Source organism: Pinus tabuliformis, chromosome 4_1 (genome assembly GCF_031772625.1).
Source record: "Pinus tabuliformis cultivar Carrire ecotype Pingquan chromosome 4_1, CPIR1, whole genome shotgun sequence".
Lineage (NCBI taxonomy): Eukaryota > Viridiplantae > Streptophyta > Pinopsida > Pinales > Pinaceae > Pinus > Pinus tabuliformis.
The window spans coordinates 915,646,424-915,659,850 of record NC_142303.1 but is presented as its reverse complement, the minus strand read 5'-3'; the positions used below and the strand labels follow the sequence as shown (position 1 = coordinate 915,659,850).

Genomic DNA, 13,427 nt, shown 5'->3' with positions numbered 1-13,427 from the left:
AATATTCTTGTGAGTGGTCTGAAGCTCCCCATCTTTATTCAATATTGAGGAGATTCTATTATGCGTCCTATTGGCTATGGTGGAACGGTGGAAAAAACGAGTGTTTTTTTCACCTTCTTTGAGCCATTGAACTCTAGACTTTTGTCTCCAAAAGATTTCCTCTTGTTTGCATAAATTCTCCCAATCAAGGTTGTATCTTTCAGCTTGCTCACTTTTTGTTTTATCAAAACCATCTGTGATCATTTCTTGATTTAGTTCCTGCATTTTGATCTCTATTGATTTTTTGTTTACAAAAATGTTACCAAAATCATTCTTGTTCCATTCTTTGAGCTTGATTTTTATGTGCTTTAGTCTCTTGTGGAGGAGGAACATTTTGGAGCCCTAAACCTGTAGATCTTCGGACCACCATTTTTCAATGTTTCTAATGAAATTTGGGTGGGAGAGCCAGATATTCTCAAATCTAAAGGGTCTGTTCTTGGGAGCATCAATTCCCTTAATTTCTAATTGAATCAGCCAATGGTCAGAGCCTCAATAAGGGAGAACACTAGCAGATATTTCTATGTTTGTGAGCATCAACTTCTCTGAGATTAAAAAATGGTCTAACTTGGAGGCAACCTGAGCATTACCTCCTCTTTTGTTGTTCCAGGTGAAAAGACCATTATGCATTTCAGAGTCCACCATTTTCTTGTCTTCAGTGAAAGAATGGAATTCTACTGAATCTCTACTAAGGATTCTGGTGCCTCATTTTTTTTTCGAAATAGATTTAATCATGTTAAAGTCTCCTCCAATAACCCATGGGATTTCTTGTGTCTGCTTCTGAGATGTTCCAGAGAGTTCAGAAATCTAATCTTCTCATCTATTCTCTGAGGACCATAGACATTCATAACCAGGAAGGACTCAGACATCCCCATTGGTTGAATGATAATTGATAAGTAATTTCTCGTTGCCTTTGCATCTATAATGCTGACTTTTTGGGGGTTCCAAAGGGTAAGAATTCCTCCTGCTGTGTTCTCTACTTTGACTTCTAGAAACTCAAATTTACTGAGCCATTTGTTATGGATTTGTTTTATTTTCTGAATGGAGCATTTTGTTTCTTGAATGAAGATTATGTCCGGCATTTCTAGTTTCATTCTGTTACTTAGAAATCTTTGTTTTCTTTTACTACCTAGACCTCTGATATTCCAGGATATAAACTTCATAATTAAAGATTTGTAAATGAGTAACTGGATAGATCTTTCATCTTACCCGAATCTATCATTAGCTTTCCACACTGCATCAGGAGCTCATTTTTCTTTTTTCTGCCTCTCTTCTTTCCTGGATTTTTGGTGGCTAATCCTGGAGTTAGTTTCATTATTTTCACTCCTCCGTGCTCCTGTTTGTGGATGCTTTTACCTTTCTCCATTCCTCGTCCTTGTGTTTTCCATAAAAACAACTGTTATATTCTGTTGCACTCTTCTTGAGGTAGAGAATCTATTCCTCCTTTGGTTCCTTGCCTCAGAAATCCTTCCAGATCCAAGTTTTCCTTGTCGAGTATTTCTTGTAGTTCGTGGTCTTCCAGATCCGTATTGCTTTGGATCATTTCCTAGTTCATTTCCATTTCTGTTTCACTTCTCATGGTTTCTTTTTGGGAGTCAATGTCTGGGGAAAAATCTGTGTCCTCTTTTTTTTCTTTTTCTTTAGCATCTACCTCCTAATCTTGACTCTCTCTTGTGATTTTTTCTGGCTCTTCTAGAACTTGAAGCTTGTTTTGACTACCCTTTTGCCCCTCAGTATGTTGTTGCTTTGATCCCTTTTCTCCTCCCCTTCCTCTACTAGCCACTTTCTGAAAGCTTTCAGTATCCTTCGTAGTATTAATTTTTTCTTTATTATTTTCTTTGTTGAGAGGGCAGTCTCTTAACAGATGCCCATGTTCATGGCACCTTCGGCATCTGAAGGGGATATGTTCATAGTCTACCATCTGCACCCACTCCTCATCAAACACTTCCAAGATGATTTCATCCGGAAGTGCTCCTGATAGATCCATTTCCACACAGATCCTAGCAAAGGAGGTATATTTTCCTCTTCTTGTGGCTTCAGAAGCTTTGACATAGCATCCTAGTTTCTTGCCAATAGCGGCCAATGATTTGGTTTGCCAATAATCAAGAGGTAGAGAGTAGAGCCTTACCCACATAGTTACCGAAGAGAAGGTCTCCCTCTCAGGGACAAAGTTCATTCTCCAAGGTCTCATATAGAGACCATCAGTAGCAAAAAAATAGGGTTCTCCTTCGAATATTCTATCTTTATCTTCGGTGTTAGAGAACACTACTACGAAGAATCCTTTTGACCCAAGATGTAGGTCAATGCTTCCTTTAGGCTTCCAATGATACTTGATCCACGTCTGTAAAGCCTTTTCAGTGGGCCATAGTCCCATGAATTTACAGATAATAACGTAGGTTCCCATATGTTCCCTGTGTTCCTGCAGAGCAGGATCATTTAATATTACTCAAGGAGTGATATCTGCTTTTGGTTTACAAGGTCCTTTTTTTTTTTGTCTCTTGACCCTAGACTTTTGTCTCCTTCCTTTTTGTCCTTTGTGCTGCTGTTCTCTTTTGTTCTGGTCCCATCTGTTTCCTTTTCATTATCCCTGTTTCTGTGTGTTATAGGTATTTGGATTTGGTGTTGTTAAGAGCTATAAGGGTCATGCATTATGGGGTTTAGTTATAGTTATACATGTTAGGGTTTAATATTTCAATAATTATTGAATATGGGTTTTAAGGGCTAGTGAGTAGGGCTTAGGGGTGATAGGGATTTGTTGATGGTGCTAAAAATCTGTCAACCAAGGGGTCTCCCCAATTAGACCTCACATCGTTTGGAGTGGGAGCCCCATCCGGAGTATTGACTCAGCTACCATAAGTCTAAGGTTTTCCTTGGCTGCAACGAATCACATAAGAGAGTATGCACATAACTTTTGAAATAAGAAAGTAAATTGACACTATAAAACACTAATTGCAATGTGTAAATGGATAATTTCACGAGAGGAAAATAAAATTGAGCCTCTAGAAGGAAAGTAATAGTACTATCCTAAGAGAGACACACGAGAGCAAGGAAAGGTTCATTAGTTATCTATCGAAATAGTTCACATAGACACAATGAACATTAAAGCACATACAACACATATTTAACAAGATAAGCACCAAAACCACCGAAATAGTTCAATTTCGTTAGTACAAATGAGAACAACATATATCGCAAGAATTCAAGGAATAGTCTTACAACATTTATGACATACACATGAAAGTGTGTTGGCTTAATGAGCTTCTAATTATTAAGTGAAATATCCAAGTACACAATTACAATAGTGGGCCACTAGCTCCAGTAGTGGAACATTAAGTCACTTCTTTCTTCTCCAAAGAATGATCTTCTCTCCTATGCTAAATTAGAGAAGCCAAGGCTAGCTCTCCAAAGGCTAAGACTCCAAAATCCATTTGCTTGAGTTATGAGGGTGTCTTTATAACCAGAGGGATGACCTTTAATTTTCCCATGACCCTTGAGCTTTCGTCATGACTCTTAGACTTCTAATGTAACCTTTGGCCTTCTATATGAATTTTTCACTTTTCATAAAGACTCTATTTTCCATGTATGACTATATGACTTTTCATATTCCACATATGACTCTTGGTGACGACATTAGTGCGACAGTGCCCAGAACTTTGGGAATGTGTCTAATGCATGTATTTATGATAGATAAAACATAATAGTGCAAGAGAATGAATCAAAATTTCCCTTCAAGAATGTACAAATGACTCCGTTTGATCGGATACGACAGTTCCCTAACCAAAAGAGGACATTTGCAATAATAAGGAAAACATGAAAGAGACACTTGCAAAATCCAAGGAAAGTGAAAGCAACACATGATATAGAGAAAAATACACGAAATCACCACTTGTATAAGTGAAAGCAAGCATAAATGACAGCCACAAAAGTGAAAATGACATTAATGAACACCGAAGGGCATAAAAGCGACAATTGAGAAAACTCGCCTGATAGATGATACAATCACAACCAACAATGGTGAAAATGTCAATCTTGGAATTGTGCATTAACTATAAATAAGGACTGCGCAGTCTCTGTCTCGACGAATTGCACAATCATTGTCCTTAGAGACTACACAAGAAAAACCTCTTGGGATTGCGTAGTCATCAACCATAGAGAGCTACTAAATGACTCTTTTATGCCTTTGTACAACCACTATCAGCTAGGATTGCACAAGTTTTGACTCTATGATATACACATAAAATGATAGGCTTTCTTTTGGGAAAAGTATTTGTGAATAGATCGAAAGCTAGGAATGTGTAAGCAAGTGACTCTGATAGTTAAGGAACACTGACCGACCATGAAGTGACTATGAGAAATTGAGGAACAACAAATCATAGGATCACAAGTAGGCTCTAAAATTTAAGTGCAAGTAATATTTTGGAGGGTATTTGTCACATCGACAACACTTGGTGACACACTAATAGAACTCTAGATTCTTTATTTAGGTCTTATCTTTAAGTGCAAGGTATTAATATTTCAAGAAGTATTGATTCACCACGTGGATTTCCCTGACTTTACCACTTATCCTGATTAAAGATATAGTTCCTTCTATTCCTTTCTCAACTTCAAACACATCTACATAAGACTAGTCACACCTTAACTATTTCAATAGGGGAGAAGGATAATAAGTATATCAATATTTTTAAGCACATTCCTTGGAGCTCCTTCGCTGCCAGCGAGCTTGGACAGTACCCCATTGGAGTCACCTAGGGGAGACACAAGCATCGCTCCACTGCCAGCAAGCCTAGATAGTACCCCAGTGTTGAGAAATCTAGGGGCATCTAGATTAGACGTTTTCTCTTAATTTGATAACTGCTTGAGATGTATTTTTTTATTAACTTGATTATCTTATTCTTTCACTCGATTATTATTAATGTTCTCTATCATTAAAAAAATACCAAACATTGAATATCAATGAGACAAGAGGACATAAAATGTAGGTTGTAAGCCATGGCAAAAACCTCTCCTCTTGAGAGGAAAACCCACAAGAACTCTTCTCCTCTTATATAAATTCAAATGAATAATTCCAAGACCTAAGACCCTTGTCAAAGACCCCTCCAAGACTATGTCAAGCCTCCTTTTATTATATTGATATTGACAAAGTCAACCTTAGTCAAATTGCTTCCAATCTGTTACAACTTCTCAAAATTTAGACATGTAATTTCATAATTTCAAACCCGTAATTTCTTCACTGCAATTTTGGCTACTATAGACACCTTATCTCTTGTATATGTGAGAAAATATGGTGATTTATTCACTCATTCTCTTTCTCTTGAATTGGTTCTTCTTTCTTGGTAACTAGGATTGCAAAGAAGAACTTTTGGTGCCCCAACTCATCTTATTTCTGCAATTCAGTCTTGACTTCATTCCTTTCCTTCTACTAGTCCTCCTCTTCTTCACTCTTTTAATTATCCTTCCCTTCCTTGATAAAACTTGTTGTGAGTTTATTTGTATATCCTTCAAGTTAATTCAATGTATCTTATATATAGGCTTATCTTCTAGGTCGAATACCCTTACATGAATTTGACTTTTCTTCTTATGAAGTCTGATTTGTTGCTGCTCGTTTAACAAGGTTTTGGAGGGGTTTTTATGACACTTTTGACTATACAATTTTTTTCTTTAAGTTGATACAATAGGCCCAAAAGGGTATTCCATATATGACAATGACTCAATAGAATTGTTGACTCAACGACAAGCCCTAGAAGCACTTAATGGGTTCTTGAACTATAAATAAAGTAACCTTGAGCATGAAACCCATGCTATAATATAATAGTAATAAAATTTATTATTTATCTCTTTCATGAAATACATAAAAATATGATTACATTAGTCATTATCAATACTGAACCTAGTTACACATTTCAACACTCCCTCTTAACTAGGGATTATTCATAATCCATACAAGATACTTAGACATTCTCATACTGAAGAATTGTCATAAGAAGAGCCAAATTGGTAAGTCATATCATAAGCCATTATTTCATCTTATCCCATTGCATCTTATCTATCAACCAACATTGTCACATAGAAATGCCTTGACTAACAATTATATCTCTCCACAAGATCATGATAGAACAATGTTGATGAGACCAATGATTTATAGACACCTTAATCATTGTATCTCAAGGCACATACCCCATCCAGATGTTCACAACATATGTCCTTCTAGGACCATTCCTATCTTGGATTAATATATCCTCAACGAATTTTCTCTTCAACTGCTCTTGCCTATTGGATGCCCTACCATATCCTCAAAGAGTATCAAAATTCAAATGCTTACAAAATCCTCCATTCTTTCCTCATAACATGAAGACAAGAATGATGTGTATATCTCTCCCTCTCAACTATGGAGGATATACTCATTCCTATAAAAGGAATATTCCCAAGATCCCTCTTAGCCGAGGACTTGTTACCAACAATAAATATATGCTCTTTGGTGGAGATAATGGTACTATCAACTACTTGTAGGGATCCTCTTTCTGCGTCATTTCATGAACTTCAACTTATTTATTATGGAGCCTTCTTTCTTCTAGAACTTCTTCATAGGGCATCGACCATCATCTTCATAAATTTCCTTTCAATGAATCATAGTGTTGAACAAATAGTCATTCCATCCATCTCTTCATTAAAAAGTGATCTTATAGTTCACATCTCGATTTCCTTCATACAACTGCCTCTACCAAGTCATGTTTCTTTTAGGATCTTTCATCCATTCCCATGAGTACTAGTTGTAGGTGACATTTAAAAATCTCTTTTGGTAGCCCCATTCTAACCCAACCAGATGAAAAAATGACCAGTAAATCAAAGTTACCTTTTTATGATGACATTTCTTCATGACATCAAAATCCTACACATGTATGAATCCATCTCCAAAACATATATTACTAAGGTTCTTTTTTTCTAGCACACATATCAGTGTCTTCATACCCTCTTCATGGATATGTCATAGTTAATCCTTCTAGTAAATATTATATGTTGATTCCTTATATTATCTCATATATGAATCTTCCCACAAACTCTTCTTTCATTTTCTTCACATATTTCTTTCCTTGGGTTCTTATCTACATGGTTCTTTCAATTTAGGAACCATGATAGTCAACCACCTCAATTTCTTCATGAGGTCATATTATGTTGATTTCATCTTTTCAATATGTAGAAGAGTTCAATGAACATTGTCTACTAGCCTTCATTCATCTTTATAATGGAAGATATTTTTCTTCTTCGATCATGCTCATGAGATAAAGTATTCAACCATTCTTTCTACAGCTATATAATGGCATGACCTTTTCTATCAAATATATACATGCCTCTTCCTTCTTTTGGTCATCTATACTTCCTTCTAGCAACTTCGTTTCCTTGCTTGAAGATGAAAGTACTTCAAACAACTCAACACTTGGTTAGCATACCTTACCAATGCATCACACACAGGGTGGAATGTGGACTATCTGCGAGGCACTTACTTTTTCTAAGTACAGGTGAACCTTCTTATAAATATTCCAGTGGAGGATCTTGATGATCGTCATTATGTAAATGCTTCTTTCTAATAATGATGATGCATGATGACCTCCTTATCTTCTATATTGCTAGATGAATTTGTCCAATCATATATACTTCCACTTTTGTTATCCTTATATGATTCCAATGAAGATATCATGAACCTCTTTCTTTCTATCATGATGACTGCTTCAACCATGCTTCTATGATGATGTCATCTTAATATTTTCTATAATGCATCATATCATACTTATGATGCTTTCTATCATGATTAACATCTTCTATAACTAAAAATATCTAAGTGAAGGAGGTTATCTTTGTCATAGTAGAGATATTTCACTTCCTCCTTCTTTGATTTATTCTTTTTTAATTCTTCCACTTCTTCGGTAATATGACATTCATTCATTTCCTTTATCTTCTTGTTGTCCTTATCAAGTTTAGGACAATACATTTTGAAATGCCCATATTCATTACATTCATAACATTGGATCTTTGACATGTCAATCTTCTTCCTTTTCCAAAGATCAAATTTTCCAAACATCCCTTTCTTTCTAGCCATATTTTCATATGCTTGACTTTGTTCACTTGATCCAACATTGCTTATTTCCTTCAACCTAGTTTCTTCAATATTACATAATGACCAAGTTCACTGAGTGGAGTGGCTTCCTTCTTTCCATATATACTTGATACAAAGTTACCACATTCATTAGGTAGTGCATTGAGCACAACAATGGTCATTTATTTATTGGACATTATTTCCCCTAGCTCTTGTATTTAATATCTTATTTGAGATACCCTCATAATGTATCTTATTTAGCGACGAAGCTATCTTGTGCAACCTCTCATTTGTCATCGAATCTGCAGCACCCTGGAGGATGATGAAATCTAGGAAGAAAAACAAGAATATTAAGACACATATATTCATATCCATTATTTCCATATTCAGCTCGGCAACAACAGATCTTCAACTAGCTGATCTCTACACATAAAATCCTTGAATGCTGAAATTAAATGAACATTATTTGGCTCCACATATATGCATGGGAGAATCAACTGGAGGATAAGATGGGCATGTGGAAGAACAAGGGCCTTGCATCTAGTCAAAGAGAACTGAGTGGTAAAATGACATATAAGAATCCTAAAGGCGTCCAAACTGTTCAGTGCAGGACGATCAGTCAGTGAGTCTCGATCCTTGGAATGGGTATTAAATGGCTGTCAAAAGAGATTGCGATGGATTGGGGGTGAATAGACAGGGAGAGGAACTTCCATGGGAGCGTGCTCGACTAGGGGTGGCTTGTTGACGACACACGCTGAATGTGTGGTATTGAAATGCTGCTTTACGGAGGGCTGAGGCTGGCTATGCGCATCAATGATTCTCATTCCATTAACATGGATGTCGACTCAATTTTTTTTGGCATGGTCTGTAAAATTAAATTTAATAGCTTTTCTGGCTAGTCTTTACGTTGAACGTTCCGGAAATATTCAATATTGATAAAAATCTGATATTGGGACTTGATTTGAGGATCAAATCTATCATCTTCTTCCATGCAAGGAAATTTGATGACCCAACTGGTTCGTTGCTTTCCTTGTAGAATGAAGTCATGTTGATCGTCGATTTAGACAAAAATATAAATAAACTTACTTGTTAAGTGAAGATGCTCCTTGATTATGATATCTTAAACTTTATGCCTTCTTGATAATGATTTCTTCCTTCAAAAGATAATGTTTCTTCTTCAATGGAGATTCCCTTCTTTAGAGATGAGATTCTTTCTTCAATGTGAGGAAGATGGCATTTCCTTTGATGATGAATGTGAGAGATTCCAAAGAATGCTTCAAGTGTAGAGTCATTCTTTGAATGAGGTGGGGTCTTTGAGGTCTTCTTCTTCTTCAAAGTATTGTTGCTTCTAAATGGTATGATCCTTGTGATGAGATGGATAGTCCTTTTTCAGGTTCCTTAGCTCCTTCCTTTAAGATGATGTGTGAATTAGGTCTTCTTGACGATATCCTTGTGCTTGGCCCTTATGTGGCTTTCTTTAATTAATGATCTTCAAGTTGCCTCTTCTTGCCTTATCACCTTAGCTCTGATTTCGTGTTGAGAAATCTAGGGGTAGCTAGATTAGGTGATTTCTCTTGATTTGATAATTGCTTGTGATGTATTTTTTTCTTAGATGAATTAGCTTCTTATTTTACTTGATTATTATTAATTTTCTCTATCATCAAACAACTACCAAAAAATGAATATAAATGAGATAAGAGGACACAAAATGTAGGTTGTAAGCCAAGGCCGAAACTTCTCCTCTTGAGAGGAAAACCAACAAGAACTCTTCTCTTCTTATAGAACTTCAAATGAAGAATTCCAAGACCTAAGACCCTTGTCAAAGACCCCTCCAAGGCCAAGTAAAACCTCCTTTGATGAAATTTATCTTCACAAAATCAACCTTATTCAAATTGATTCCAAACTGCCGCAACTTCTCAAAATTCAGAATTGCAATTTCACAATTTCGGACTTGTAATTTCTTGACTGCAATTTTTGCCTACTACAGAAACCCTAGCTCTTGCATATGTGGGAAAAGATGTTGATTTATTCCGTCTTTCTCCTTTTATTGAATTGGTTATTCCTTCTTGGTAACTCAACTTACAAAGTAGACCTTTTGGTTCCCTAACTCAACTTCTTTATGCAATTCGGTCTCACTATAGTAAAGTTTCCCTAATATTTGTACATGTGAGGAGATGAGAGCCCAAAAACAACATTCAAAGGCTTTTCTCCTTTCCTTCTTCTAGTCCTCCTCTTCTTTGCTCTTTTAAGTCTCTTTCTCTTTCGTGATCAAACTTAACGTGAGTTAATTAGATATCCTTCAAGTGAGGTCAATGTCTCTTATATATAGGTTTCTCTTCTAGGTCGAATACCTTTACATGAAGCTGACTTGTCATCTTATGAAGGCCGATTGGTTGTTGCTTGTTTGACAAGGTATTGGAGGGTCTTTATGACACTTTTGACTATACAAAAATTTTCTTTGACTTGATACAATAAGCCCAAAAGGGTCTTCCATACATGAAAATGACTCAATTGACTTGTTGACTCAATGAGAAGCCTTAGAAGAACTCAATGGGTGCTTGACCTATAAATAAAATAACCTTGAGTATGAAACCCATGCTATAGAGGCGGAGGAGGATGGAGCGCACTGCGGCTAACCGCGAGGGTTTCGGTTAGGGCTTCAGAAACCCTAACTCTTCATGCCTGAGGATTTCCGCGCGTCTGAGGTAACCGTGATCCTGCTACCTGTTTCACCTGGCCCGGCTTTTCAGGCCACCTGTCATTTTCAATATGGCATCCGTTTCTATTGGTGATGTTATGGAAACAGAAGAGGAGGTAGACTATACAGAGGACCCTCTTCATTGTCAGGTTATTTTTGACCGTCCGTCGTTCCTTCCGTCGTCCTCTGGTTATTCGTCGCTCCCCACCTCTCATCCCTCCCCGGCATCAACTATCCCGGTTACCTCCCCCTCACATGTGCCCGAGGGTTCCTTGCCTACTGCATCTCCTGGTCTCGATCTCCCCCCGCTGTCCCAGGGAACCCTACATTTCCTGTCCTTCGTTATTCCCCCGTCGCCATCTTTTGATCCTCACCCTCCGTCCTCCTCTTTCCTTGCTGCCGCACCGACCGATCCGCCTCTCTCGTCGGGGGTTGGACCTTCTGCCTATCGACATTCCCCCTCTGGATGTTTTGAGGCCCCTGCCGTGAGGGTCTGTTCATCGAAGGCGGCCCCCCAAGATAGCTCTTCGGACCCCCTTGCGGATCATCCTTCTGCTCCTCGCATGGGTAAGAAGAGGAATAAGTGCGTCAAAGCTACTTCCAGGGATATATCCATCCGATTCGGAGAGGCATATGCCATAGGGGAAGCAGCAAAAATGGCTAATACCATTCTGGTTGGGCATGTCTGAGGGCACGCATACTCAGCTAATCGGCTTACCCTCTGGGTAAAGGAGATTTGGGGTGCTGTTCTTAAAGAACTCCCTGAAGTGCAGGTCCTCCCCGAGGATGGTTCGCCCTTCACATTGCTAAGGAAAATTATACTGATTTGGTGCTGGCCAGATATTGGCACATTGAGATGGCGCCGGTGTTGCTGAAAAGGTGGAGCCCCCTTTTCGACCCTGAACGTGAGCAGATAGGGGCAGGGCCAATATGGGTTCGGCTCCCTGGCCTCCCCCTCCAGTATTGGAATGAAGAGGTTTTCATGCGCATAGGGAACGCGCTGGGTACATACCTGGATCACGATAGAACTTTCGTTGAATCCAGGAGCATAACACTGGCCCGTATTTTAGTTCACCTGGACACTCGTGATGGTTTAGAGGAGAAGATAACACTTCACTGGGGCAGATATACTCGGATTCAAATCCTTGACTACGAAGGAGTGCCTTTCAGATGCTGTCGCTGTCACAGGGTTGGTCACATTTTAAAGGATTCCCCTCTCAATAAAAAACAAGAGGAGACCCCTGTGGAATCCACCATACCATCGAGGCCTACATCTCCGCCTGCACAACGCACTCCGGTTACAGGTATACCCACCAGCTCTCCCTCATAGGCTCCTAGATCGGCGCATGGCATCGCACCATCTCTGGTCACCAGAGCTCGGGTGGCCTCAGCAACTACATCCGCTCCGGGTACACCTCTTTTCCCTTCTTTGTCTATTTTCACATCTGGTGCATCCTCTCTCGCTCCCTCATTGTCTGTGGCTCACTGCACTCTACCCTCCTCTCCGGTTATTGCCCCTTCCCTTCCATCCTCTCACATGGTCACTTCGCCTCTCTCTTCCCCTTCGTCTTCTGGGGGTGCATATCATAATTACAATCTTCGTCCTCGCCCTCTCGCAACTGGCTCACACTTGAAGATTGCTGGGCTGGGTACCACATCACCCAGCCTGATCCCTTTATCTGCTCGTGGTAGAAAATATCACCTTACAAAGGCTATCAGGAAGGCGGGTGCAGAGGTTGCCTCTGGGCGACAATCCACCATTGTTGGGGTTCTTAGAGCTATGAACACCCCTGGCAACCTTCCCCCATGAAATGCCTATCCTTCAATTGCAAAGGCTTAGCTAGTGCCTCCAAGAAACTAGCCCTAAAAAGGATGATGGATACATTGCCTGTTGACATTATCCTCCTCCAGGAAACCCTCGGTCCTGCTAACTCCATTTTGGCTGCCCTATCCTCCATTTCCCCGGGTTGGCGCTTTACGACATTGGACTCACCGGGTCGTTCGGGGGGCCTTGCAATTGGATACAACCCTGCATCTATTAAGGCACTTGGGACATGGGGGGGACCTGGGTTTCTGGGTCTCGACCTCTTCTCGACAAACCTGGGTACAAAGCTCAGGGTTATAAACATATATGGTCCTTGCCAACAAAGGGAAGCCTTTTGGAATCGCCTCCTGAGGCTACACATTCTCTCGGTAGAGAATACCATCAATGGAGGGGATCTAAACTTTTCCCTGGGATACAGTGAATCCTGGGGTTCATCTGCGCAGATCGACCCAATCACTGGTTTCATGACTGATCTTCTGGAGCGCCATGACTTGATTGATGTCCCCATGATCAAATCCCTTCCTACCTGGAGGAACAGACGCATTGGGGAAGCTGTACTGGCTCGCAGATTGGACAGATTCATTATGAAGGGCACTATGTTTCGACAGCTTCACTTATACAAGCAATGGGTGGGAACTGGAGGAATCTCGGATCATTATCCTATCTATATGGAACTATCGGGGCCAAACAAAAAGCCAAAAGCTCCCTTTAAATTTAATCACGGATGGTTACAGGACCCCTCCTACATCAAGCTGGTCAAGGACTTCTGGACACAAAAT

At 39.3% G+C, this 13,427-nt stretch overlaps 1 protein-coding gene across 1 annotated transcript; it reads left to right on the top strand.

Annotated features, from left to right (window-relative positions):
• Positions 1-11,679: 11,679 nt before the first annotated feature.
• On the top strand, positions 11,680-12,153 carry LOC149179135 (uncharacterized). The gene has a single exon (XM_089422362.1). The coding sequence runs from the start codon at positions 11,680-11,682 to the stop codon at positions 12,151-12,153; it is 474 nt and encodes a 157-aa protein (XP_089278488.1).
• The last annotated feature ends 1,274 nt before the right edge of the window (positions 12,154-13,427 follow it).

Coding starts and splice junctions, on each gene's coding strand:
- LOC149179135 (XM_089422362.1), top strand. CDS start 11,680: ATGGCGCCGGTGTTGCTGAAAAGGTGGAGCCCCCTTTTCGACCCTGAA.